The 24,756-nt window shown below is 48.5% G+C and overlaps 1 protein-coding gene across 1 annotated transcript in view; it reads right to left on the bottom strand.

The window, feature by feature from the left end:
- cacna1ba (calcium channel, voltage-dependent, N type, alpha 1B subunit, a) overlaps positions 1–24,756 on the bottom strand; it is a 167,876-nt gene that overhangs the window by 95,555 nt on the left and 47,565 nt on the right. The window contains exons 4-6 of the mRNA XM_036526129.1: positions 7,120–7,211; positions 6,627–6,779; positions 4,078–4,265 (exon numbers count right to left, since the gene is read on the bottom strand). Of these exons, the coding sequence (XP_036382022.1) occupies positions 4,078–4,265; positions 6,627–6,779; positions 7,120–7,211 (433 nt within the window). The remainder of the gene's footprint in view (positions 1–4,077; positions 4,266–6,626; positions 6,780–7,119; positions 7,212–24,756) is intronic.

The raw sequence follows: 24,756 nt of genomic DNA, 5'->3' as shown, positions 1-24,756 counted from the left end.
TGTGCCTTTCTTCACCATTCACACCCACTTTCTGCAAACATCACTTGCAGAAGAAACATCATCAGCCAAGATCAGGGTCTAAGCTGCAGCCTAAAGCTCCACACCAGGTGTGGAGGAAGAAGGCAGGCCACACCTAACCTGCCGTCTCCCGGGTGACAGAGTAAGCGGGATCAGGTGCACGCAGGTGATGTAATCAGGTGGCAGGTAAACAGGCTGGCTCCACACTGCCAACGTGTCGTGAAACAGTTCAGCCTGCATCTACAGTACTTCCTACACAAGCGTAATTTGATTGGCTAGCACAGCAAACAGCCTACAGGCTACAGCATACAGAGTCCTCAATACTCTGTGACTGTTACTGCAACTGGCTGCTATAATCAATGAATAATGTCTATAATCCTAAACACTATGTTGTAAGAGGACCTTGTTGGCAATAAAGGTTTTTTATTCATACTGTTATTCACTTTGAATAAGAAATCAAAATCACTCATGAAAAAAATTATGCTGATGTGCAGTATCACACATATGGATTTGGAAAGGTGCAGCCACACACACACACACACACACACACACCGAGCCCAGCCTCATCTCCCCCCAGCACGTCCAGCTTCTTGCCCTGCTCATGGCCCTGCCGGCATCAGCTCCTGAGCCCCCCTGACACCCCTGAAGGCTGTGTGTTTGGCCTTTTGTGGGACTGGTGTGGACGGGATGCTCTCTCAGCTGCACTACCTGCTGAATTACCTCCCCAGGACACACGACACACACCTTCAGAAGCGGAGCCAAAAAGCCATCCAGGCGTAATCACGGCTATTATGTACAGCGCACGAGGGGGGGACGGTGTGCTTTTCAGAGGCCGAGGGGGGAGGGGGAACATTTTTAGCAGCCCAAACGCTCCTCTGTCAGCACGCTTAGTGATTACACACTGTTGCATTACACCCCTGAATCACGGCGGATCAGAGGCAAACAAAAGGAAAGTGTTTCTATCTGCGGAAATTTCCGTTGGCAAACAGAGATCCCAGCCTCACTGTCTGTTACACAGTGGCTAATAAGCATCACTATATCGTTAATGGAGAAATCATTCATCAGGGCTGCTATCCGGACAGTTGCACATTCAGCTGAGTTGAGCCAGCTACTCTGAGACGTAGACTAGAACAGGGGTATTCACACTTTCCACACTGAGGGCCCACTTACAGAATGAATGTTCTGAGCCTCACCCAACATGAACCCTCTTCTTAATGGGGGGTGAATGCTTGTGGGAGCAGTCTGTTCTCAAAAGCTAACTGTAATCTTTTTTCTAAACAAGCCCGATCCAGCTGTGGATGTCCCATATTCCAACACTCATTCAACTAATTGGTTAAATCACTCATCAATGAAATGGTGAAATTATGTCAATTATCAATTCAATACGAATTATCAAGATGAATCAAGTAGTTCAAGCCCTGCAAGAATTAAAGGATACAGATTCTCCAGGACCAGGGTAGAGTAGCCCTGCAGACACTACGGCCCTCCAGTACCAGAGTAGAGTAGCCCTGCAGAGACTGCGGCCCTCCAGAACCAGGGTAGAGTAGCCCTGCAGACACTGCGGCCCTCCAGAACCAGGGTAGAGTAGCCCTGCAGACACTGCGGCCCTCCAGGACCAGGGTAGAGTAGCCCTGCAGGCACTGCGGCCCTCCAGGACCAGGGTAGAGTAGCCCTGCAGACACTGCAGCCCTCTATGCTCAGGGCTGAGCCTGGTTCTTAAGTGACAAATGGTGTCAGGATCACTAACAAACATAATTTTGAATGCTCTACTGCGGCCGTTTCCCAGATAAATAAATCGCTGTGGATGAGACCAGAACCAGACTGATCTGCTGCCAGTCAGACAGGCCCGAAAGCCAGAAACCCTGGAGCTGCCAGCTGTCACCTGGTGTGCAGAACTGGTGGGTCACCACACAGACAGCTCTGTGCCTGGCACCTGTGAGTGGAGTCACTGAGACGGAGGGCCTGTGTCAGATCCAGAGAGGCTGTGCGGGGAGACACACGGGCATTGGGGAGAAAGAAGGCAAGAAACACACCCAATGGGACTTTCAGAATGAAAATCGTGTATTCTGGGTATAAATAAATGATTTTGGGGCAATTTGGTCCAAGACTAAACACAGAAATCAACACTAATTAGCTCTTACATGCCAGTTGGGCAATTATGTTCCAGATGACATAACCAACAGCTTACTGGCTCACTGAGAGGATTGCCAAATATATGCATTAAATATATATATAATATATGTATGAAATATATAAATATATATATATATATGCTGGAGGCAATAAAATTCATATTCTGTAATATTATGGAAGGTACAATACTACTGTTACCAAGTTACCAGCTACCTGCAAATATAAACGTAACACTACTGTAACAGCTCATGGGGTAAATAAGCGCTATATTGTCGTTCTGGCCACGGGGTTGAGTCCCAAGTGTGGCACAGCGGCTCAGCACAAACATTTTATCTCAGCGTCTCCAGCGCAAACAGGAAGTCTGAGTCACTCTGGCAGAGAGCAACTGCCAAGCGAACAAAAGAAAATAGCAGCCACAGCAACACAGCTCCAACATGTGATAACAGCCAGCGGCACTAGCGTGCGGCTCGCATTAAACTCCGCTCAGACGCGGGGTTATCAGAGCCCCTGAGCTGGGGCATCTCCTCTTTTCCCGCTGAGCCGCCGAGCGCTCGCACGTTTTGATGAATGGAGGAGGAGTGGAGGAGATGGCGGGGTGACCGCCAGGCCCCAGAGGAGGGAGACGAGCTGCGTCGCGGCTGGATGAGTCAGGATCACTGCGCCTTGCGCTGCCTGGAGCAGCTGTGCGATCCTCACCTGAGCGGCTCACCGCCGCCCTGAGAGAGGACCCCCGCTCTGCACAGCAGCTGAGGATCTCTCCAGACCTGTTTTTCCCAACCCATTTCCTCATTGAAAAATTTAGTTAACTGAATAATTACAATTCAGCACACCCACATTAGACAGAGAATGACATGGCATCTGTAAAACTCCTCCAGGCCCTGCAAGTTTACTCCGTCCTGTTTAAATCTCAGAATGGCAGAATGGTGCACCCATCCACCGCAAGGCAGGAGCAGAGAGTCACAGAGGAAATCACCTTTTACTTTACCTGTCCTTAAAAAATATGTATGAAATATATTATTGGCAATTTTGCAGTAGCAAACTGGCCTAATTTGTGCAAGGGTGTAACTAACTGCTGTTGACTACAGTGTAATTCCTGCTCGCAGCCACATGCATGAGAAACACATTTTCTTGTGACACAGCGATGGTGCCACAGCGTGTCAAAGCGACAGAGCGACAGCGTGTAAGAGAGAGAGAGCAACAGCGTGTGAGAGAAACACAGTGTCAAAGAGACACAGCGACAGCGTGTCAGAGAAACAGAGTAACAGCGTGTCAGAGAGACAGACCAGCAGCGTGTCAGAGAGACAGAGTAACAGCGTGTCAGAGAGACAGAGTAACAGCGTGTCAGAGAGACAGAGCAGCAGCGTGTCAGAGAGACAGAGTAACAGCGTGTCAGAGCGACAGAGCAGCAGCGTGTCAGAGCGACAGAGTGGCAGCGTGTTAGAGAGACAGAGTGGCAGCGTGTTAGAGAGACAGAGTAACAGCATGTCAGAGAGACAGAGTGGCAGCGTGTTAGAGAGACAGAGTAACAGCGTGTTAGAGAGACAGAGTAACAGCGTGTCAGAGAGACAGAGTGGCAGCGTGTTAGAGAGACAGAGTAACAGCATGTCAGAGAGACAGAGCAGCAGCATGTCAGAGAGACAGAACGATTCATGGCATGTCCAAGAAAAATGTCATAAGCAACATTTTTTTCATACTTCATTGTGGCATAATTAGACACAAACCAACAAATTGCAGACAGCTTTTACTCAGATAAAAGCCTGCAGAAGTCAGAACTGTAATGCGATAATCCACACTCTTACAGAGATTCAGGAAGCTTTATCACACACAAATCCCTGATTGTGATGGCTTTCATAGCACACTTTTTCAGATTATGTTTGTCCCTCCATGCAGACAGGGGGCGCCGTGCCGTAGGGAAAGAGCACTCACATTGTAGAGGATGTCCACCCAGCCCTCCATGGTGATGCACTGGAAGACGGTCAGCACCGCGAACAGGATGTTGTCGAAGTTGGTGATGCCGAAGTTGGGTCCGATCCAGTACTCCCGGCACACTGTGCCCCTGGGGCAGGTCCGTGCCGGCGGCTCGTGACCGCAGGGGAAGTCCTCTACTATCTCATCTGAATGGACAAAACACAGAGACCCCGGGTCAGAACCAGGCAGGCTGGGTCTCTCTCTCGCTGATTCACAAACAGGTGGCTCACAGACACTTACATCTATCAGATTAACAATACATGGCTTTTCCATATATTATAAATGACAAACTATGACCTCCACACCGCACAACAACCTGGCAACCCTGATCATGTGTGTCCAACTTTAAACCTTGTTTAAGATCACGATGGGAGTCCACCCCCTCGCTGTTCACATTATAATGCTGGAGTTGGACAGAGTGATGCAATCGTAACACAAATCAGTTTGGCCTTACGTGTAACTTTCAATGACAAGCGTTTTGTGTCAGCACAAGAAAGGTACCTTTCTTCAAACAGCATTTTAATCACAGTGTCTGAATACAACCGAGAGATCCACTGCCCTCATTCTTTTAAACATCTGACAGGTTTAATTAGCAATGGTTAACAAGTTTGCAGTGAATTTTCACTTGACTATCTCCATAACTGTCATTTTGTCTTTTCCAGCTCTCTCTCTCTCTCTCTCTCTCTCTCTCATCTTTCCAGTCTCTGAGGATTATATGATTATGGATCACTGTGTGGTTTCAACTTTGTGAGATGTGCTGCAAAACAAATAAACAGCTTCTAAGTCCTGCACTTCCTCTCACCCCTTTCTGTGTCCTTCAAACACATATACACACACGTATATGTATGGACACGTACACACACATACACACGCACACAGGATATGGATTCTTATAATAACTGTTGCATATATTCCATCCACTAAGAGTGTCTGTGTTTGGAAAACTCTCAGAGTCATTTGAAAGGCAGGTGAGTGTGTGTGTGTTTGCAAGTGAAATAGCCCTGTATGCATCTTTAACTCTGATGTTGTAATACCGACAAACTTTAAGTTGAATCTCCCCTCAGAGTTTCAAACTGACATGAATGCGAATCTAAAACTCAGAACAGGCTCCAATATTTATGAGGTCTATGGCCTTGATAGCAATCCTGTACACCAGATAACCATCCAGATTTGAAATCTATTAATGAGCTTCGTCTCTGTCAATCACCACAGCAACAATAACAATGTAATTAATGCCCTCGCATAGATTCTCTCAACAGATAATTCATGAGATTATTCTGATCATAATCTCATTGTTCTGTCGTTATGAAGCTTATCAGTAACACAAATGAACAAAAACCCAAACCGAAGGCTTCTGGTGAGCTCACAAGGGGATGCTGTGCTAATGGTGTGATGCACGCTGCCTGTCCAATGAGAAGCAGAGTGGAGCGTGGGGGCTAGAGAACAGGGGAAACCAACTGAGAGCTGCGGGACTGAATCCCAAGAGCCGCTTCTGTACCTGCTGTGCCTCATTAAATGCTCGTGAGTTTTACGAAAACGGTGTACCAAACTACTGTATGAAGTCATCCTGGAGGAAGCTGTCTCCAAAATGAGCTAAAAAAACAAATGTTCATTTCTATTAATTTCATTCAGCTCACGTGTCCACAGCAACTCAAGCACAGAGCTACTAGTGAACAGTCTCAATTCAGACAGGTTGTGGTATAGATGTGACTGACAGTTGTTTTCGTATGCATGTATTTATTATTGAAAACTGTATTTCCTTTCAGTACTACCTATCAGGTCATAAATCCTCTAAACAGCTGGTAAAACATGGATTACAGGCCTTTTTTAACAGCACAGGCTATGAATGGACTTCTACAGGAATACTTGTGTTAATACTTTAAGCTTTAATGGTTTCACTACAGCAAAATCACCAAAATAACATATTACTTAAAAAAAACATTTATAATCCCACTGTATAAACCAGAATATTTTGTTTTACTGTGTAATTTTACTGTTTACTGTTTATATTGGCTATTATTGGCCAGAGCATAAATCTTTAAACTTTAAAAATGATCCCAAACAGGCAGGTGATGTTGGAGATGAGTCTGGAGTGGAGACAGAGGTCAGTTTTGAGGTGGATCTAAAAACATGCAAAGGTGCTTCAGTGTTCAGTGCCGTGATATTCCTGCTGTTTCCCTGTGAACTGAGTCCCGTAGGGGCTGAGACACTGTGTTTCACACTATCCCTGTGTGCTGCACGCTAGCGTAGCACTCCAGGGAGGGAGAGGAGAATCCAATTAGGTCAGATCACTAGCGCTCAGCGCCCCACTCTCTCTCTCTCCGCTCCAGCCCAGAGGGGTCTGGGGGGAAAGGGGGGGCGTGAGACTGGGCAGCGTGAGACAGCTCATATTTAGAAACACACTGACTTTGAAACTGTGCTGAATGGGAGAGGAGGATTCGGCCTTTTCAGAGCACTTCAATGCTCGTCTCCTACAGTCCAGCATCCTGACTGGCACTGATTGTTACCTGTGTTGTTCCTGAAGCAGGTGCTGTGGAACTTGCCCATGTAGAACTCCACGCCAATAATGGCGAACATGACGATGGCAAAGAAGAGCAGGAGGCCGATCTGCAGCAGAGGAACCATGGCTTTCATTATGGACTTCAGCACCACCTGCAGACCTGGGAGGGGGGCGGGAGGGCAGGGAGGGGAGAGGCGGGAGGGGAGGGGGGGAGAGGCGGGAGGGGAGGGGGGGGGAGAGAGGAGGTAGAAGACAGAGGGGGAAAGGGGGGAAGTGGGACGTGTGAACAGGAGTAGGGGGAGGAAAAAAAGGGGGCAGAAAGGAAAGAGATACAACTACTTCCAAATTTTGCTGTTTTGATAATGCTGAATACTTATTCATAGTGTTGCCCCAATTTCATGAATGCTCACTAATAAAATTCCTATCTGCACTTCAACAGACACAGGGATGGAAAGGTGGCAGCCCCTATTAAAGATGTGACCGCGGCAGACGGCACTCACTGGGAATCCCGGACACCAGCTTCAGTGGCCGTAGCACGCGCACGGCCCTCAGCGTCCGCAGGTCGAAGTCCGAGCCCACAGTGGCCAAGATCCTGCGGGGACACAAACGGGACAGCTTCAGCAATTAGGGACGTCCCTACTCTGACTCACCCCCGTTCCTGAAAGCAGGACCAGTAACTTGGCGAATAGCAGAAATTTTTGATGTCCTAAAGAGCTGAAAGCACAATTAGGCCGTATATGCAAAATGAAGTCATGACGATTGCGAGATGAGATTAGATTTTCACCACAAAAAAAACACTTCATACACAAAGCACTCTTAAGTATTACAGCGTGCGTGTGTTTAGGGTGCAGAGTACAGTGTTGGTGAGCATCACCCCCCCCCCCACCCCAGTGCTGCTGCTGCTGTCTCACAGCCGGGTTCTGACCAGGCAGATAAAAAGCTTTCTCCGTCCTCTGGGGTGTCTGCATAATCACCGCTCCTCTTCCTAAAACGCACTCTCGCCCAACACTAATGACGTGATGCAACCCCTCTCCCGAGAGGAGAGAAAGAGAGAGAGACTGAGAGAGAGAGAGAGAGGGAGAGACAGAGAAAGAGAGAGAGAGCATGTCTCAGCCAGAGCTGTGCTTCCCCCAGTTATCTGACAGCCACAGCCACGTAAGGGAAAACTTCTTTCCCCAAATCATTCTCTTCAGTCCCAAATTTTTGTACATTTCTGAAAAGTAGCCCATGGTCCTTGGAGAGGAGAGGAGCTGCATTATGCTGGCAGTGAAGCACAGCTGCCCGCTGCCCCCCCAAGGGACGGGGACCACTGAGGCACCCCCAAAATAACGCATGGGGAAGCAGGGAAGGGGCTGCAAAATGCTCCTAACATAACCCCGGAAATCCATTTGTGTGTTTGTGTGTTTGCTTATAAAGCATTTTGAATTTCTGCTTGAGAGACAGAAAGAGCGCAAAAGAGAGAGAACGAGACAGAAAAGGAGAGTGAGACAGAGAAAAACAGAGAGACAGAGTATGCGTACAGTAGTCTATTTGTGCTCAATCACTTAGGCCATTTGCAAAAAGCCAATCACTAGTTCATCAATGGCAGCATACTTCTAACCGGAGCATGAAATTAGTATTAAGGTTTTTCCCTGGAAAAAGTCAATCAGTCTTTAAAAATAAACCCCACAGAAAGCGTTCAGCTGTGCCGATCACACATCAAGTCCGTAGATGATGGATTTATAAAAGCCAGGCGCGTCCAAACAAAAACTTTCCCTGGGACTTGTTTGGTTACAGCAGGGCCCCGGGTGCCCTGTAATCCTCTTCTGTAGCCCAGTCCTTTGGTACCCATGCTGCTGTCTGCTTATCTGTGCAGGGTGGCCATGCACGAGCAGTTACTGATGCCTCCGGCCAGGGCAGCAGGCATTAGCAGCTGCACACAGAGAGGGTGAGCTCCACTATAAAACGCCCCAGAACAGGCCTACTCTGGGCTCCACTAAGAGAGACTGGGAGAGACAGAGACAGAGACACCGAGTGGGAGAGAGATGGAGAGACGGACAGACAGGCAGAGAAACAGACAGAGATACAGAGTGGAAGGAGGGAATGAGAGAGAGGGAGAGAAAGAGGAGAGACAGATTGGAGGGGAGCAGGAGAGTGGGACGGGGGGGCCCTGTCGTTGACGCGTGGCCACCCCATTGGCCACCTCGTGGTTGATGCTGGCAAGCTGTGGGGGACACTCTACATCGCCCAACATGTTAATCTGAGGAGCTCATGCTGTTATATGAGCTTATGGGACACACTCTGTGAATCTGATCCACAGGTATGAGTGACTGATCTGCTGACTAATCCTTCCAATGTCAGATGATTCTTCAGACAATCTCTTCACTAATCTCTTTCCTGATGTGTCGGCTGAAGTCTCAGCTGATGTTTTTTTTTCACCTGATCTCTGCTATGATTTGTTAGCCTATCCTTCCAACGATCTGATGATCTGATCTCACTGATCTCTCTGCAGCGGTCCCAGCCGATCTCTTGATAGATCTCTTGGCTGATGTCTTAAGTGACATCTCATCTGATTTCTCAGATAACTCTCTGGAGTGATCTCATCTCTGAGCTGATCTTTTTTTTTTTGTTTTTGGTCTTTTTGCTGTTACTTTGACTCTGACACTAAGCACTGGGAACTGGAAGAGGTCACTGCGGTGTCTCCCAGGAACCCCTCAGCATTAACAACAACAGAGCTTCCTGATCACAACACCCACAGGAGCTGCGACCATGTGAGTGATGACTGGCAGACACCACCTAGCCTTACATTGTACTGTAGCAAATTGCATTACATTACATCACATTACTATGATTTAGCAGATGTTCTTATCCAGAGCGGCTTACACGGGTTACAGTATTTGCATGTTATCCATTTATACATACAGCTGGATATTAACTGAGGCAATTCTGGGTTAGGTGACTTGCCCAAGGGTATAGCAGCAGTACCCCAGCAAGGTATTGAACCGCCAACCCTTTGGTTATAAGTTCTTTCAAGTTCCTTACCACTATGCCACACTGCCCCCTATATAACAATAAGGATAGTAAGGATTGGCAAATGCTCCTTCACACAGAGCCTCGTATTCCTTTTCCCTCCTCCTTCCCAGTCCCGCTCACACCCCCCCAGTCCCGCTCACACCCCCTTCCCAGTCCCGCTCACACCCCCCCAGTCCCGCTCACACCCCCCCAGTCCCGCTCACACCCCCCCCAGTCCCGCTCACACCCCCCCAGCCCCGCTCACACCCCCCCCAGCCCTGCTCACCCCCCCCCCCCAGCCCCGCTCACACCCCCCAGCCCTGCTCACCCCCCCCCCCCCAAGCCCCGCTCACACCCCCCCCAGCCCCGCTCACACCCCCCCAGCCCTGCTCACCCCCCCCCCCCCCCCCCAGCCCCGCTCACACCCCCCAGCCCTGCTCACCCCCCCCCCCCCCCCCCCCCCGCTCACACCCCCCCCCCCCCCCCCCCCCCCGGCCCTGCTGACACCCCCCCCTCCCCAGTCCCGCTCACACCCCCCCAGTGCACCACATGCTCACTCAAATCAGGACTCATGAGCAGCTCCTCCAGGCTCCGGAGGGGCCTGCTTTCCCTGTGACCTCGTCACTCAGGGAAACGTTCAGTCATTAGCAGAGCTGTGCTCTGTGTCCCTTACGCAACGCGACAGCTCTCAGCCCGGGATCTGAGGGAGGTAACGCTCAGCCACGCGGGGGAAGAGACAGCAGGAATAATCCCCGCTGCGGCTGAAAGGAACAGGAGGCATCTTACACAGGTGCACAGTCAAATAAAGCGAGGAACAGACCTAAGGAGCAGGGCTTAGAGGAGCCGAAACGCAGGCGCCGAAGTGCAGCGAGGCCGGCAGAGGAACCAGCAGCTAATGCAGCCCGCGTGCGGTAAGCGCTGTTACAAAGGCAATTACGCTGGGACAGCCCGCGTGCGGTAAGCGCTGTTACAAAGGCAATTACGCTGGGACAGCCCGCGTGCGGTAAGCGCTGTTAAAAAGGCAATTACGCTGGGACAGCCCGCGTGCGGTAAGCGCTGTTACAAAGGCAATTACGCTGGGACAGCCCGCGTGCGGTAAGCGCTGTTAAAAAGGCAATTACGCTGGGACAGCCCGCGTGCGGTAAGCGCTGTTACAAAGGCAATTACGCTGGGACAGCCCGCGTGCGGTAAGCGCTGTTACAAAGGCAATTACGCTGGGACAGCCCGCGTGCGGTAAGCGCTGTTAAAAAGGCAATTACGCTGGGACAGCCCGCGTGCGGTAAGTGCTGTTACAAAGGCAATTACGCTGGGACAGCCCGCGTGCGGTAAGCGCTGTTACAAAGGCAATTACGCTGGGACAGCTCATGTGCGGTAAGCGCTGTTAAAAAGGCAATTACGCTGGGACAGCCCGCGTGCGGTAAGCGCTGTTACAAAGGCAATTACGCTGGGACAGCCCGCGTGCGGTAAGCGCTGTTAAAAAGGCAATTACGCTGGGACAGCCCGCGTGCGGTAAGCGCTGTTACAAAGGCAATTACGCTGGGACAGCTCATGAGCGCACAGCCGCTTACATGCGAGTTTCAGGGTGTTAAGCGAGGTGACTGAGAAAGAGGAAACTGAACAGTTTCTTTTCAGAGGATAGAGAAGGATGCAGGCACCACCGCAGAGGGACTGCAAGACAAAAAGGTCAAAGCGAAGCCCAATATCAGAGCACGTATTTCTCTTTTATCAAAGCCAAGTGACAGACTGCACTGCTGAAGAGTGAACACGCCTGTGGGTAGATTTTACTATCCACTCCCCCCACTGTGGGAGAGGCTTTGTGAGGGTCTGATCAGATACCACACACACACACACACACACACACACACACACACACTAACAAGAGAGAAACATGATCAATGACAGAGACACACAGAATGGATGACAAGCATCAGGAAAAGACACTGATTGGATGACAAGCTGTCAGTCATTCTAGATTACTGCAACAAAGGGTCGGGTGGATAGTTTCCTCAGGATCCTACTGTTGGGCCAAAGAAAAGCAGCCCAACCCTCTTTTCCAACGAAATCACTGAGAGCAAACATTGTGAAAAAAAAATGAATTGCTCTCTCTGTGATGCATGTTGTATTGACAGAAAGACAAAATAGAATAATTTAGAAGAAAAGAAAAGAAATAAAACAGCAGACAGAAGGTTTCCATGATTCAGAGATTAGGAGGGGCGTGGAGCGTCCGGCAGGAAGGTCATTAGTCAGTCTGGGATGGGCTCCTGCTCCGCTGCGGTGCAGACCAGCCACAAATAACGCTGGCACATGGCGGTGGCGGGTTCTAGCCATGAGCCGGCCGCTGTGTGCTGCAGACGGATGCCCCTCTGCGTGGTCAGAGTGGCTTTTAACCCTCGGCTGCCCTTACGAGCGGCGCTCGGCCCGGCCGGGACACGCTGCACCAGAAGCAATAGCATCGGCCGTCAGTCACTCCGCTGCCTGCCACAAACAGGCCAAATCCAGCTCAACCCGCCAGCCTGGCTCCGCCAACACTATAAGATGTACGCTGTAACACACACACACACACACACACACACACACAAACACACACACACACACGCACACACACACAGATACACACAAACTCACACAGATACACACACACTCACACACAGACACACACACAGATACACACAAATACACACACACACACTCACACACACACACACACACAGATACACACACACTCACACGCACACGCGCACACACACACAGATACACACAAACACACACACACAGATACACGCAAACACGCACAAACACACACAGATACACACACACACACACACACACACAGATACATACACATACACATGCGTGCGCACACACACACACACAGATACATACACACATACGCACACACGCAGGCATAGACACACATACACACAAACACACAGATACACACGCACACACATAATTTGCACATCTATGTGTGATTTTATCTGTACGCATAAATGCCTGTGGGTTTCACTGGCTTTATACCTGATGTTGCTAGTGCTCAGCTTGGTATGACTGAGAACAGACAAAGCTAACAGCGATACTAAAACATTAGTACACTCAGCTTCATAAACTTCTTTTTGACAAGCAGTATCGTGCAGTATCAGATGCATTAATCCCTGATTATTATGGCAGAAAGTGTAAAAGCCGTAATGCACTGAAATCAGGTCAGACTCAAGCGAGCTCAATTATATACAGAGCAGCATTGATTTAGCTTCTTGCTGCGATATGCTAACAGATCTCTCTGAAAGATGCCTCATTGGAGCACACTCACGAATAGCAATCAAGGGCTCCAAGCTGCTGAATAGCATTTGTTTTTCCTTGTACAACATGGCCTTCATGGCCTCCTTTGAGCTCTGGATTGAAAGAAAAGATACCATTCCTGCTATTTAATACTGTAATGAATTCTATTGCTGTCACCTGCTGACGCCTGCATAATATCTTCAGTAAATGTCATAATGATCGACTTGTTAAAACATGGACACATGATGTTATTTACTCAGTTAACTAAATAAATTTCACCTGCAACACACGTGTAAAAGATTGCTCCCTTTTACACATCAAATGTTCATGTTGAAGGATGGTAACGCCAGTGATTTTGAAATGGGTTGGGTTGATGGGTTGGCCCCTGGTTTCTAATGGAAGGTTGAGTCATTCCTTTATTGTGAGCCCTTAGCTGAACTGAGAGCTGACAAATCCATCTTTTCCTGCTTTTGAATCAATAGGAAGGAACAGGCTAGGTCAGGCTAGGTCAGGATTGGTCGAAATGACCAACGCTGTAGGTGTCCGACCATGTTTGAACATCCGCTCCCTGCAGGTTGCGAACAGTGTGGTATGCAGTAGGGTCACACTGTAGAAGCCACACCTCAGTGACAGCATCCTGTACCTTTCTCTCCACTCCTCACACAGACATGGAGCTCCACTGTGGCATTACAGAGAAATTATTCATGCAATTCATCTCTTATTTTTTAATACAGATACTGCAATCAACCACAAAGACAGGCTTGCAGGAGCCTGGTTTTCACCTGGAGGGGTTGTCCACCTATGCACTGTAATTCATTCACATACACACACACATACAAACACACACACACACACAGACATACTCAGATGCACACCCATGAACACATGCTTGACATAATGTATCTTGACAGGCATCACATGTTGAACATCCATAATCTCAAGGTCATGGTGGTTTAATAACTAATTAATAATTAATCAAACAGAGTGATGGCTTAGTGTGCCATGGCTGTAACTGAGAGGTACAGTGAAGGGGAACTCCTCCTCCTTGTTTATACACAGAGCTTTTCCAAAAAAACAAAATAAAGAAGCCCAAGGGCCAATCTGGGAAAAGATGGAATTTATTCCCTGACCCATAGCAAAGAGGCGATCAAGTCAAACTCCTGGAAGAAAATGTCAATACGAAAATAAATGCTAACTGCATTTACAGTGAGGTGTGTGTACATCATCAGAAATGAATTAGCGGTCCATGCCTGCGAGTCTGAGAGCTGTCACAGCTGAAGAGACTTTGACAGCTTCTCTTCAGTACTCAACCAATGCTGCTGTAGTCAGCGCTAAAACCAGCCGGTGATGAAACGGGAAGCAAGAGAAAAATGCATGTGCACTGGTTTTCATACCGTCCTTAATCATTTATGTCACAGGTGTGGGGTGTGACGAGTCTATGACCTTTAAATGTGACGAAAAGTGGTTCTGACACTAAAACGTGTGGTGACTCCCTTTGAGATTCTGCAATGAGAATTTGCAAGGAATGGCTCTCAACTGAGCCACAAGATGGACATATGCACATCAGATTCCAACATTCACGGCCTGCTTCTTTTCTTTTTTCATCACTTTTTTACGGCCATCCCCTAAGTTAGGGATTGGCAGAGCATATCCTATACCTACACAGCACTGAGTGTTAGCCTCCTTCTGGTGTTTTACCAAATACAGTACCAGGCCAAGACAGTGAAAATGATACAAGCTTCTGTGATATAATGTAAACCCACACATGTAGTCTAGCTGCCATCTCGAATGTGGGTGTTGGGGACAGGTTCCATAAACCCTCCCTCTACCCAACACAAACCAGCCCCAAACCCACAATAATTATAATTACACCTTTATAATAATTATATATAGTACATTATAATTAAAATACAATCATAATATATAACTGTAATCATATTCTCTTATGAATGGTTGAGTGCTGAACCGAGGTGTGTTACAATGAGGAAGAGCAGGATTACCGGGGGTCAGGGCAGAGAGACCAGCCACTGCCTCTTCCCCACGCCTGCGTGTCAGTCTGTCTGATCATCAGGTCTGCCTCATGTGCCACCCCCCAACCCCCCCCCAGGAGGACAGCTCCCGTGCCTCCCTAATGAGGGAACCCCACCTCTCATCCCCAGCTTCAATAGAGCTATGGGGACCCAGAGACAAGGAGAACATGAGCGAGATTGGAGAGATAGAAGGAGGGAGAGAGGGAGCGGGAGGGATGGAGGTAGAAAGAGAGAGAGAGAGAGAGAGAGAAAGAGAACTAGAGAAAGAAGGGCAGAGAAGAAGGACGAAAGATAGAAAGAAAAAGAGCAGGAGAGAGAGAGGGAGAGAGAGAGGACAAGCAGCTGATGAAAGGCAGGTGATTTCCCAGCACAGAGGGGGTTCTGTAGCACCACAGCTACGGACTCCAGTCTGGTATCTCCAGCTCATGGAGCACATGGTTCATGTAACTGGGGAAACATTAAAAAGTACGTTGTGTTTTTTCCTTTCAAAAGCATATTGAATTTTTCAAAACATAACATGCTGATATAAATAACATGTACTGAATGTACTGTACACAGATATTCCAGGCAGCATAGAAGCACTGACAGCATGGGGTGTGTGTCATTGCACATGCATGTGTGTGTCTGTCTGCTTACAAAACATTCATATTTCATCTTAAAGCTATTAAACTTTGATCATGATATGTCAGTTCAGGTCAGCTTCCAGGGCAATAGTCTAGTAGTTTGGCCAGGGAACTGACATCAGTACCACAGGGATATGAGCTTGATGCCTACCCAGGGCACTAAGCTCCTAACCTGAATTGCCTCTGTAAATACCAACCTGTGTACAGTAAATGGGTAATTTAAGGTAAGCTCGGACTGAGTTAGTGTAACTGAGAAATGACTGTAGCTACAGTCACTATGAGGGTTTTCAGGGAAATTCAGTGACACTGATGAACAGCCTGGCAGTGTTCCTAAGCCTCACTGTGGTCTCCACCAGAACCAAAGCTCCACACCTCTGACCTGTGGGGTCAGGTGGTCTACGTACCACACCTCCACCTGAGTCCTCTCCTTCCTGCATCTGTCCATCCCTCTCTGCTCCTCCACTTCCCCTCCCACTCGATCCCTCCCTCCAGACCCTTTATCACACTCATAAGTCATTCGATTTGGCTGGACACAGTCCGCTGTGAAGGGAGCCTGCTAACATTACACACTGATGAGTCTTTGCACTCAGGAGCCCAAACAGTCTTTTAGAAGTGCGGCTTCATCCTCACACCCACGCCCCCTGAGTACATATCATATTCTGCGCTCCATATTTCCACTGCTCAATATTGACTTCCCTGATTCATTTTCCAACTGCAAATCCTCAGAAAGGGATATAACCCCGTCTATGCCTTCGTGCTGAGATATAGGATTCCCCACTCACTTCAGACTGGCAGAAATGCATCTGAGCACCACAGAGAGGAAGGAGGGGAAAAAGGACACAATCGGAAAATCTCCTTCACAGAGACAGACACAGAAGCATGTATTCACCACACCAGAAAGTTTGATGTACTCGTCTTGCTGACGATCTCAGTCAAATCTGCACAGCTCAGGACTGGGATTAATTCCTACCTCTTAATGTAGATTTTACCAACACATGGAAATGAACAAAGGCTACAAGGAGCAAATAAACGAGCTTTTCAAAGCACTGGAAAAACAACAACGTGCAGTCTGTGTCATTGTACTGGAGATGCTTCATACTGTAAACTAAGCGCGGGCTTTTTTTAGATTCCACAAACGCTACAGACATGTTTGATCCTTCTCGGCAGACACGAAGGTTTGCAAACCTTTCTGACGGCGTGTCATTCTGCGACTGGATTTGACTGAATTTGCTGACAGATATCAGGGCTGAAATCTCTCAGAAAAGCACAGAGAGAGCGGCAGGCTGTCATCGTGCAGGCTTGATCCGCGTGATCCGGCAGGCGCGGAAACATCCGTGCCGTGCTGCAGCCAATCAGAACTCGCACTGTGCTGCAGCCAATCAGAACCCGCGCCGCGCTGCGGTCAATTCGAACCCACGTCACACCTCGGCCAATCCAAACCCGCGCCACACCTCGGCCAATCCACATCCACACTGTGGCCAATCCAAACCCGAGCTGTGCTGCAGCCAATTCGAACCCGTGCCACACCACAGCCAATCAGAACCTGCGCTGCACAGTGGCTCTACGCTCCCAAGCATTAATTAACACTGCCCAGCTAATGCGTCCCCAGGTAACCCGGCACTAATCTGCAAAGCGAAAAAGAGCAAAAAAAGTACTGAGTCGCGTTTTTAACAGTCTCTTCTACCCCCCCTCCCCTCCCATTGGCTGCCCACACAACAGGAATGTCGGGTCTGTGAAGATTCCCGTTTCATCTGCATATTGTGTAGTAGGACCTCCCCTGAAGAAATGAACTCAGATGTTTTCACACTATCTGAACAAGCTCCAAAAAACCCAGAAAAATACATGGTGACATGGCAGTAGATCTTTTTTTCTCCCTCTGTCCTGGTGTAGAATTCTCCTGCGGTAGTTTCTCTAGAGAAGAAGAAGGGCTCCCATCCCCTCCCTGCTGCATGTCCCATTGGTGGGTTATCAGCAATGTACCGCCCCTAGCACCTACACCCCGCCCCTTCCCTGCCACCAAACTCCACCCATTCTCCCTCATGAATACACCATCCTTGCAACCAACCCCCCCCCCCCCCCTTCCCCATAAATGTACCTTCTGTATCACCACACTCTACCCCTCTTCCCCTCTTTCCTTATCCTCCATCACCATACCACCCCAACCACCCACAGCCCTTCTCCCTGAACAGAATCATGGAAGTGACAGAGCTATGATTAAGCTTTTGGCTCAAATGACATAAAGCAAGTCCACGATACCGCCTTTCCCAGTCGCAAAACCCTACTGCACATTCCTATTGTTATTACTGTGCTGCTCGGATCAGAACGACAGTTGGATCTTCAGGCGGAGCGACTCTTGCAACGCCTGGGAAACTGCGTTTGAGCCAGTCTGCAGCCTTCCCTGCCTTCGAGCAGGAGAGGCAGACCCTGAGCACCCACAATCCCTCTGATTAAATTATCTGAACCAAGAGACAAATCACATTTCTGCAGGTGCCATCCTGGCTCTGCTCAGCCACTGCCTCTGGGAGAGACGCTGGCGCTGATGACTTATTGCAGTATCCTAGGCTGGATGTTAGCGGCAAGCGTTAGCCTGAAAAGCTAACACATTAGCCTCAAAGGGTAAAGCGCCGGTATCAAAGGCGACAGCGCCGGCCTCAAAAGGCTAACATAAGCTTAGCAGATTGGCATCCAGGGTATTGCTGCGGGCCCGCAGTGGCAAAACTCTGGAAGGCTGAGCACAGATTAAAAGGATTTGCTGACAGGGTCGAAACATCGGCCGGGCCTTTCAGATAAGCGTGGCCGTCTGTGTGATGGTTACAAACGACCCCTCGGCCCTTCAAAACCCGCTCTCCTCAACGTCCCAGGGGCCGCGCGGAACAGCAGCTGACTTTACAAACATTTGGCGTTATGATTTATTGCATGTATTTAACAATGGCCAGCTCAGGGCCCAGAGCTGAACTATACCACTACTGAATGCATCAGGAGCCTCCATATCTCCACCTGTGAAAGTCTAGAGCATCATAAAAATGAAGTTAAATATAAAATATAAACTCTAGCTGCATGCGGTGAGGAAAGACAGGGACGATGGAAAGGGACAGAGTGAGGGGGAGGAAGAAGTAGATGGAGAGAGAGAGAGAGAGAGAGAGAGAGAGAGATAGAGAGTAATGAAACCCAGGGAGGAGAGGAGGTGTGATCACTGTAACCTGGGGGAGGTTGAGACAGAGGTACACTCCCTGTGCTCCTGCCCTGAATACCCCCCCCCCCCCCCACCCATCAGAAGCCTTCACCTCCCCGGTATTCAGGGGAGAATCAGCCTCCTCACCTGCCAGAACAAAGTCACTCTCCTGGGAGAGGATGCAGAGACCTACATACATGCAGTACACTGTGCACGGATACATACAGAGACAGCATGCGCATAAAGAGGCATGGCCAATGAGGAAGGAGGCTCACCAACAAGGACGTTGGTGTATTACTGCTCGCGTTGTGGAGGGAGGAAAAGGACTGTTTGATTTTTCATTTTGAATCATATTTCATTGCATGTAGCGCATTTGTCAAAGTGGTTTGGCAGTACTTTGGCATTTATTTACAGCACATCATGCAAATGAATGTGAATTTTGAATGTGAATCTGAGTTTGAGAAAGATGCATAGAGAGAGAGTGAGGGAGAGAGAGAGAGAGAGAGAGGGAGAGGGAGGGGGAGAGAGAGAGAGAGAGAGAGATGTACTCTTGTCCATGATTGTCCCCCGTGGTTGGTACTTAAGTGCTGTTGTGATCGTTCTGTTTTTAACCTGGATTCTGAGTGACTGACTTGTGATCCATGCTGGCGAAGTCACAGTGGACATGTGGGGGGGAGGGGGAGGGGGGGGGGTTGATATGACACACGCTGACTTTGCTTCTGTCATCCTGACATCTCTGTGCTTTAAATAACATCTCATATTCAAAGCCCAATTTGCAATAAAATAGCAAAATTGTACAGTAAGTCTCCCTGCAATAAAGATCCCCCAGGGAAAAGCGTAAACAGTCACAAAGAGACTGCTCCTCCTTCCAAACAAGAGAGCATGCATATCTCACTGCAGTGCACCTGCGCTGGAGCCAGCTCACCCCAGACACGGATCTCCATGGGGGTTTGCCTTCCTAAAGTGCGTGTGTGCCTCTGAGTCCCTGGAGCAGATGAGTCAGAGGAAGAATCTGATTAAAATGGGCCCTGAAGTAAAATATTTCACAATGGCTTCGGTTACAACAGGACAATGATAAAAACATTGCCCAGGAAAGACCTACATTGTCTCCTCAAAGTGCCTGTCTCTAAAAGACATGTTTGTGTCATATGGTTACAGTGTAAAAAGGCAGGTTAACTGAGAGCAGGCATCCGCATTTCTTTCATAGCATTCATTTTCCTACACTACTAAGAGGTGCACAGGTTAGCCAAGTCACTTTGTTACTGCTGGTAATGTGTGCCTCGGTGCACAACCTAACCAAGTCGCTTAGTTACTGCTTGGAGTTTGTGACTCATAGCTTAACCTAGCCAAGTTGCTTAGTTACCACCGGGAGTGCGTGACTCAGTCCACAACCTAACTGAGCCACTCAGAGGGAGCGACTCGGTACACAACATGGCCGAGTCGCTTAGTTACCGCGGGGACTGTGCGACTCTGCACACAGCCACACTGAAAGGGCCAGTCCTATATTTCACCGCTCCCCAAAGACTTTATTTAGCATTGTCAGAGACTGTGCCGTCTCTCCAGCCACTTTAGCCTGAGAGCGGACAGCAAATGCACATTAACAGCGCCGTCGGGGGAATGCAGAGCGGCAGCCGCATGCATTAACATGCTGCCACAACGTCAGCGAGACGGAGTGTGAATACAGAGGCGCCGCCATGCTCCGCGCGGACCCGCCGACAGCCGCGTGCGGCGGACACGACGGCCTCCCGCCCCTTCCTGAGCTACAGCGAAGCATCACCCCCCCCCCAGAGCCCCGACGCAGCGTAAAAGCACCTGCAGAAATTGGAAAGAAATGAACAGATCCGCCATGAGGCGGTAAAGAGGTGCTGTACATGTTTGCATTTACTGGTGGGGGAGGAGAGCTGTTATTATTATGGATGGAAAACAGCCCTTCACCTCTGATCCCTACCTCTATTCCACAGTCGCAAAATGCAACAGCGCGGGTCAGTTAGCGTTAGCATTATTAAAATACAATGAGAGAGATATGAAGTGGAACTGAAATTGCTGGTGTTGTGCAGTAACCAAAGAAAGGGAATTTGTTTTTGTAATGCACAATGTGGTACAGCCATTGCATACTTATTAAAGTCCAGTCTAAGACCTTATTCACTATAATGAGATAAATCAATATATTTCCTAAAACCTTAATTATACAATGCATTCCACAAGCAGCTTTAATAAGATTAAAATAGCAGTGTGCTGCCGCATTCAAATTACACCAGGCAAAACAAAACTCAATCGACCAGAAAAACAAAATCCATTAGATCAATTAATCTTGATTCTGTATTTACATTTACAGTGACACTATGAAACAGTGATTCATGGCCATGATAATGGGGATGATGATGGTGATGGTGATGATGAAGGTGAGAACTCACCTCATCCACCATTTGAGATGTAGTACAGAGTGAACTGTAACACCCATTTATAACATTTTAAGACATTTAGTCCTAACATCATTCTGATTTTCCATACATACACGCTACATCTTATTCCTGCAAACCAAGGTGATTTCTGAAAGACAGAAACATGCCAAGCAAACAAGTCAGCAGAGGTGACATAAGTACAATTCCCGGTCCCATAAATGTTTACGGAAGTTAGGAAAACAGGGAATCTCTCTTTATTTGTGGTCTGTTCAGTGGGAAGGAGAGGATGAGAAAACATGGATCTGCTGCTATACAGCATCTGCCTTCCGCTGGCCCTAGTTCCCTCTCTGATGGGAACTAAAAGCCCTCCTCATTATCTCTGAAACAGTGCTGGCAAAGGACAGCACTGCACATCTTTGTGTGTGTTCCCACTGAATGCACTGTAAGAGGTCTTTCTCCCTGCTGTCACCCTGGGCGGACAGACACTGCTCAAATCCTCCATTTACGCAAAACATTGTTCAAATGAAACATTACTGCCACTTCTACAGCGTTACAGCGTTACAGCTACAGCATTAAAGCCGCCACTGTGCATGACACGACGAAAGAAAACAGAAGATGCATCTTAGGGGAACTGGGTTCAATCTAAGCCACTGACAGAGCGCAGTATGAGGGATCAGGGAACGGGGCTTGAAGGGTGGCAGGTTTTGGTCTTTGGTATGGTGCTGCCATTCTGAATTGCTGTGTAAATGGGCAATGGCTTACCTGTGTAACACACTCTAAACACAACAGTCTGCTCAGCCGGTAGGTGGAGGAAGTCTGTAATGGGAAGCCTTGTAATAGGTGAGTAATGGATGGTCATTGGTGGGAAATGGATGGTCATTGGTGGGAAATGGATAGCTATTGGCGGGAAGTGGATGGCTATTGGTGGGAAATGGATAGCTATTGGTGGGAAGTGGATGGCTATTGGTGGGAAATGGACAGCTATTGGCGGGAAACGGAAGAGCGTTGGTCGAAAATCTGATTGGCTGATTACTTCATCACAATGCAGCCAGCATCTGCTGCTGGGCCCTTTAGCGTAGCCGCCCTGCTGATTCTGTTTATGGTATAATGGAAACCGCAGAGCTGATTTTACAGCCTAATCTGCTAATACGTTAGTAAGACATTAGGAAAGCTGGCACGGGATCGATGCTGCTCAGGGATCGGGTTCCCCTGGGGACGGCCGGAGCCCATTTTAGGTTTTATCTTTGGCGGGCCGTTATTATTTCCCACACTCCAGCAGTTACCTCAGGAAACCTTATGAAACAACGGCGTCCTACACTTTTTCGGTCTGAATCTCGTGTGGCAAGACGGACGAATGGCAAACCCGCGACCGGTGTGCAGAAGATTCCGTGGGTCTGTCTGACACGGCCGATTAGGAACCGTAAACCAGCAGGGCTGAGTCGGACACAGACGTGAAAAAAAGCATGTTTGAAAATCGCTCACACACATCTCCCCCAGCGGCCCATGGGATATCTGTTTTTCATGCCAGCGCAGCACCAGTGACGTACCCATCGGCTTCGCCAAACAGAACGGAGCAGACTCGCCGGAGTCCAATCAATCTCCGCCTGACATCTTTACCAGGATTTATGGCTTATGGTGATGGACCCACTTGGGCAGGCGAATAAAGAACATAAAACAAATGCAATTTAACCCATAAATAATCCATGGATGGAGGCCGACGCGGACGGCCGAGGGGTGCGTCTGCGGCTGACGCAGGGGGTCTACAGCAGCGGCCGCTGCAACATGCGCACAGCCGCGCAGCGAATGCGACCAGCGCAATAACTGTCACAACTCTCAGAAACTGCAGCTACGGAGCCATCCATCAGGCTGAGTGAGGGCCTGCTGGCAGCAGTCACAGAGTTTCTAATCAAGATATAGAAACAACAGCTCACCCAGATAAAGTGGACGCACACATAAATAGACACATACACACAAATACTGACACATAAACACAAATACACACACACAAACACACACACACGCACACAGATGCATACACACACACTCATACAGGGATGCAAACAGAGAAACACACAAATATAGACACACAGAAACACTCTTCTTGAGACTGATAATGCACTGTAGCCGGGGGGCCAAACTTGTTCCAAGGCACCTGTGGGTTTTCGCTTCAGAAAGGAATGGAAAGGAAAGCACATTTGGGCTTTAACTTCCATCTGTGTCAAAGACAGCCTGTGCTGTCACTTTAAATATGAATAAAGACAGAAATAAAAAAATCACACAGTTGTCAGTTATCAGCTTTTCCCATGACGGTGTAAGAAGAGACAGTGTGCTTGTCCCTGCTGCGCGCTCCTCTCAGCTTAAAATGGCCCTTCAGGTTGTGGAGTTTGGGCCTGGGTAGGTTTACCTCTGGGAGGCAGCTCAGCTTGATTCAATTACAGCATAGGGGAACAAAAGAGGAGCAAAACAAATACCCAACACACAGCCATTTCCTTCAATATTCCACATAAACACATTACTGGCAGCAGCAAATGAGCGTAAATTCGTTCAGCCCTGGGCCTCAGCCCTCTCCATGAGGCGTGTGACGGCCGAGGAAATGGCGCAAACAGGGTCTCCGTGGCTGCTGGGAGAGAATAACCTGTATATGCCGACACCACTGACTCTGCAAGATTATTCAACTACTGAACGCTACTGAACTCCCAGATGGTGCATGTGTGTGTGTGCGTGTGTATGTGTATGTGTGTGTGTGTGTGTGTGTGTGTGTGTGTGTGCGTGTGTGTGTGTGTGTGTATGTGTGTGTGTATGTGTGTGTGTGTGTGAGCAAACAGTGTTGCTTCCGCAAAGCAACTCCATATTAATGCCCATGGATTTGGAATGGGATGTACAATAAGCTCATACAGGTGTGATGGTCAGGTGTCCACATACTTTTGGCCATGTAGTATGTATATATATATATATATATATATATATATATATATATAGACACATACACCCACACCCACAAATGGCTGTGCTCTTGGATCATAAGACATCACCTGAACCTCTGAAAAAGGAGAACATCAGCCAAAGCACCATCACAGCGTCTGTGTTACCATCCCCTGAGTGAGCTGGAAAGGGAGTGCCAAACTCCCAACATGAGGGTGAGCAATGCTGCTGTATAAACCAGCCTGGTTATGGAATGTGCCTGTGTCACACTGCGAATTACAGGCTCGGATATTAGGAGGATGTGCACCACGCGCTGAAATAACACATCCTTCACAGAGGCATGACGCTACATGAGAGATGCATATACACAAACCTAAACCCCGCTCACCCCGAGGAAACGTCTTTCATCCTGACACAGGCCCATTACCCAGAATATCACCCGAAAAAGCTGTCACAGATCACAGCGGCGTAACTCCGTGCCCCGCACACGCTTGCTTACCCTAATGTGAGGGTAGCAATAAGCGTGGAGGCCGGGATGCCTAATTATCCCTCTGTCAGGACAGACGGAGAGAAACCACACTGCAGGTAAAACGCAGGTGAGAAGAGACCGGCTGGGGAGATCTGTGCATTTCATCACACTGAGGGAGAGAAATGAAAAACAGACCGAACTAAAAAGAACAAAAGAAAAACCTCTTTGTCCACATTTGTGGGAATTTCGCTT

Source organism: Megalops cyprinoides, chromosome 4, assembly GCF_013368585.1.
Source record: "Megalops cyprinoides isolate fMegCyp1 chromosome 4, fMegCyp1.pri, whole genome shotgun sequence".
NCBI classification, from domain to species: domain Eukaryota; kingdom Metazoa; phylum Chordata; class Actinopteri; order Elopiformes; family Megalopidae; genus Megalops; species Megalops cyprinoides.
Note: the sequence above shows the minus strand (reverse complement) of the source record. Positions and strands in the feature narration are given on the sequence as shown.